This window comes from Micromesistius poutassou (genome assembly GCF_964030765.1).
Source record: "Micromesistius poutassou genome assembly, chromosome: 9".
NCBI classification, from domain to species: Eukaryota; Metazoa; Chordata; class Actinopteri; order Gadiformes; family Gadidae; genus Micromesistius; species Micromesistius poutassou.
Genome location: NC_140279.1, coordinates 17,500,343 through 17,505,342, shown reverse-complemented (window position 1 = coordinate 17,505,342; position 5,000 = coordinate 17,500,343). Strand labels below are relative to the sequence as shown.

Here is a 5,000-nt window from a genome sequence, read left to right as displayed (position 1 = left end):
CCACCGCTATGCTCTGTTGTCCTGCAGTCTTCTTGGTGGAGGCAGGGAGCGACAGGCAGACAGACAGACAGACAGACAGACAGACAGACAGGAATTTGGGCAGAGAGAAACAGACAGACAGACTGAGAGAACAATGGACAGCCAGGGAGAAAAAGATAGACAGAGAGGGAGAGACGGACAGACAGGGAGGGACAGGCCAGTTTACGTCCCTGATGTCCCATAGGTTATCAATGTCCATACTGTAAAGGTGATTTTCTGTTTAAATTCCTCTCATTCTCTCTCTCTCTCTCTCTCTCTCTCTCTCTCCTCTGTGTCTTTCTCTCTTTTTTCTCCCTTTCTTTCTCACTCTCTCTCTCTCTCTCTCTCTCTCTCTCTTTCCTCCCCCCTCTCTCTCTCTCTCTCTCCTCCCTCTGTGCTGGCCTGTTCTCTGGGGCTTGTGGTGAAACCGAGCTTCGCTTCATAAAACTTTCCATCAACAGCAGCGAATAACAGACGGGTCAGGCCAGGAGACCGGGGCCCAGTGGCACGCAGCCCCGGCGGGCCCCGGCGGGCCCCGGCGGGCCCCGGCTGGAGGGGCCATGGGTCTCCACTCCACTCCCCTGCAGCCGCTGGGTCTCAGGGTCGGAGCGGCCTCGGGGGTCTTGTGTGACGTGTGCTGGTGAACTGAGCACGATGAGCACAATGAGAACACCTGAGGCTCTTCTATGAGCATTGTTTTAGTGCTCATTCATTAAGTCGACTCTAATCTCCAAAGTGTGGAGACGCATGACGATAAGGAGCAGGTAGGGTAATGGGTTAAGGGATAATTAATGGCCCCTTAATGGGTTAAGGGGTCGCCAATCCATAAAAATGTATGCACTGACGGTATTGTTAGTTTGGGATAAATGCAACTTGTGGAGGAATTGTATTTGTATTATGGTGGGGCATGGTGTCCTCTGTTACTGCTTTAAAGGGGTGATATCATGCTTTTTCAACTTTTCCCTTTTGCCTTAGACTGTTAAATGACGTATGTATACATGTATTACGTCTGCTAAGCTAGAAAAATTGAAGTCCGAGCCATGGGGAGTATTCCCACCCACTGAGATCACCCCTCAATAAGTGTGTGAAAACAGCTTGTTTGCGCTCAAACTTTACTTCCGTAACAGTGTGACCGTTTTTGAAATTGGTTTTGCAGAATTGAACAGTGTTAGAATAATAAGGGGTATTTCTAACATACAGGCATGTAACCCTATTTCAGTAGTACCCCCAAATGCAATTATTAACCCTGAAAAAGCATGCTACGGGATCTCTAACATGCTTCTACAAAAAATCGAATGTATTGCATTCAAATGTCCACACAGTGGAACAGTGATCAGAGCAGGACAGTGTTCAGACCAGAACAGTTCTCAAAACTGGAACAGTTCTTAGACCAGAACAGTTCTTAGACCAGAACAGTCCTTAGACCAGAACAGTGCTCAGACCAGAACAGTGCTCAGACCAGAATAGTCCTTAGACCAGAACAGTTTTCAGACCAGAACAGTGCTCAGACCAGAACAGTGTTCAGAATAGCACATTCCATTGGAAGTAACAGTTAAATCCTCCCCTACTCCAACATTCCACACAAATGGACAAATGAACATGAATTTAGATGCATTAGACATTAGCGTCTGTCTCCAATGCGTGTACAAAGTAATTATCCATAATAATTGTGCTGCTCAACCATAGGGCTCTGCATTTGATCAGTACATGTGTGTTAGTGCTTGTGTGTTTGAGATAATTTGTGTTTCTGTGTGGGTGTCTGGGTGTGGTGTGTGTGTCTGTTGTGTGTGTTTGTGTGTGTGTGTGTGTGTGTGTGTGTGTGTTTGTATGTCTGTGTGTATGCCAATGTGTATGTGTGTGTGTGTGTAGGTGTGTGTGTGTGTGTGTGTGTGTGTGTGTGTGTGTGTGTGTGTGTGTGTGTGTGTGTTTGTATGTCTGTGTGTATGTCTATGTGTGTGTGTGTGTGTGTGTGTGTGTGTGTGTGTGTGTGTGTGTGTGTGTGTGTGTGTGTGTGTGTGTGTGTGTGTGTGTGCTGATCTGGTCTGGATTTCATCAGACTGTTTGTTTCAAACAAGGGTTTACATCTCCATGGTTCCATCTCCAGAGGGCTGGAGTCTGGATTCAGCATGCACAGCAGGACTGCCGTGAATACTATTTTACATCCTCTGCAGATTAGAAAGCCTTTGCTCACTAACACCAGCACTTCCTGGACTTTGTTGCTAATAGATGGCTTTATGGAAATGTATATGGACCTGAAACCTCTCACCTGTCTAGATATGCAATACACACACATGTGCAAATACACACAGGCACACACCATGCAAACCCACAGACACATGCACACACAGACACACGCACAGGCAAACATTCACACACACACACACACACACACACACACACACACACACACACACACACACACACACACACACACACACAGGCACACACACACACACACACACACACACACACACAGGCACACACACAGGCACATGCAAACACACACAATACAAAGTCTATTGTATTAGTTTGACCCTTTCCCTGCTTGTGTTTGAAAGATAGGTAACACTTTAACTAGATAGTATCTTAAAATAACCTGGACATATCTGTAGTCAATTCTGATTGAAATCACATCCTATATGATATGTCCTACAAAAAAAAGGCAGGAAGAATGGCTATTGAAGTTCAACCATGCAGTGATTTTCATCAAACGCCTCATCGATTTGGACAAACAAACCTCTCCCTATGGGTTGAAATGTGACAGGAGTTTTCCAAACCAGACGTTTCTCAAACAATAATCCAGTGATGGCTTCTGGTGGCTGCTGTTGGTTCTGTGGTCGAGATCTGGTGGGCTTGGATCTCATCAGTATTCTGAAGCCTGTAAGACCCACGTTGAGACCAGCTGAACACCACTCCAGATTGTGACGTTTAACTTATGTTTGCTATAAAGCTCTGACTCAATTTCACTCAAAACTTTGCATTGGGGTGAATTGTTATCCTCCACTGCAGTAGGGTTAGTAGGGTCAGGGTGGTTGTTAAATGACCCTTTGTACATTTAGCCAGTGAGGGTGAGGCACGCTAGACAGGAAGTATTAGTCAGAAATGAGGATAAGACTTCCAGCTAAGTTGGAAATGTTCCCTTCCAGTTTTAGTCAGAAATGAGGATAAGACTTCCAGCTAAGTTGGAAATGTTCCCTTCCAGTTTTAGTCAGAAATGAGGATAAGACTTCCAGCTAAATTGGAAATGTTCCCTTCCAGTTTTAGTCATAAATGAGGATAAGACTTCCAGCTAAGTTGGAAATGTTCCCTGCCAGTAAACTATGATGAAGCCGCTCAGACCAGAGAACCTGAAGCCAGTGGGATAAGAAGCTACGTGATGACGCTCCTTCACCTGTCTACACCTGTCTCCTACGCTGCCGCTTGGTGACGCAAAATCAGTCAGGTGTGCTGAACGGTGACACAAGCTTCGGGAGATATATATACGCATCGGGTCCGCGTCAGCCGAGTTTAGTCACCAACAAGAAGCCCCCCCTTCTGCCTGCCCTTTTCATTGACTTTCTCACCTTCCCCGGGATGCAAACTCGCTCAACCAGGGTGAGGTGCATGTTCTCAAGGATGACGTGTGAGAACCGGGGGGGCGGCGTTGTGCGTCGTCGCTGCTCGGCGGACGCCCCGCTGTGCATCGAAACCTCTGCAGTGCTGCTCAGTGCTGATGAGCAATGACTGCAACCTACAGTGACAGCTCAGCTCCCACTGGAACGCTCCCGGTCGGGGGTTCTAAAACACTGGAACAGCTGAGAGCTCAAGAACCCTGGGGGACTCTCATACCCTGATCCCCAACAGGGGGTCAAGAGGTTAACCAGAAACGTTAGGCTAGTGATGTCATGGCAGGATTGTGTGTGTGTGTGTGTGTGTGTGTGTGTGTGTGTGTGTGTGTGTGCGTGTGTGCGTGTGTGTGTGTGTGTGTGTGTGTGTGTGTGTGTAGGGAGAGTAAAATAGGAGACGAGGGGAGAATTGAGGAAAGGAGGAGGAGATGAGGAGAAGAGGGAGTTCCATTCCATGTTCCATTCCCGTAAAAAAAAACATGTCTAGAAGGTGTATGTCTGTGTGTGTGTGTGTGTGTGTGTGTGTGTGTGTGTCGATGAGCGTGTGTGTACGTGAGTGAAGCTGTGAATTATGGTTGTGCAGATTGGCAGACTCCCATCCCGGTCTGCCAAGACATATGTGAGAATAATGTCTACTGCTTGTTAAGCCAGGGTTTATTTGAGAGACAATAAATCATAGCCAACTTGAAACGCACTTGTGCCTGGACACGAACGCTGGTTGGCAGTGTGCGAGCGTGTTCACTACCACCGTTAAGAATGCTGGAAATTTAGCGGAAAGTGGAACGGTTTGAAACCGCAGGTTTAAAGAACTTAAAAGAAGTCTTAAAATAATAACAGTTCACAGCGACGGTTAGAGCAAACATAATCAGGGTCGGTGATGTCACCTCCTGTAGTGTGCGAGACGCAGGTGACATCACCTGGGCACATTTCCGCCCATCAGAAAGAGCGAGTATGTCACTAGAGATGTTTATTTGGATTTGATCTCACTGTTTGCGCTCGTCCTGCAAATTGCCGAGCTTGAGTTTTTTTTTTTGTTGGGCCTGGGTTCGGGCGCGCTCGTTTCGCAGCAATGACACGTCGGTCTGTCTGCCTCCCTCCCCGGCTCAGGTGGTTCTGCGAGGGGCGGGAGCTGCATCACTCTCCTGACATCCACATCTGGAGGGATGGGGACCTGCACACGCTGGTGATCTCCGAGGCCTTCGAGGACGACACGGGCCGCTACACCTGCGTGGCCTCCAACAGCCTGGGAGCGGACAACACGTCGGCGGAGGTTTACATCGAAGGTCAGGACCACGGGGGTCGGAAGACCAAGGGAATGTTGTTCCCCCCCCTGAGGGGGGAACTTCGTCCTCCTACAATCCAACCCGTCCTGACCCA

General features: G+C 48.0%; 1 protein-coding gene across 1 annotated transcript in view; it reads left to right on the top strand.

Moving 5' to 3' along the window:
* The window catches only part of palld (palladin, cytoskeletal associated protein), a 29,184-nt gene that overhangs the window by 14,710 nt on the left and 9,474 nt on the right, over positions 1 to 5,000 (top strand). Inside the window, 1 exon segment of the mRNA XM_084472952.1 lies at positions 4,731 to 4,906. Coding sequence (XP_084329078.1) covers positions 4,731 to 4,906 — 176 coding nt within the window.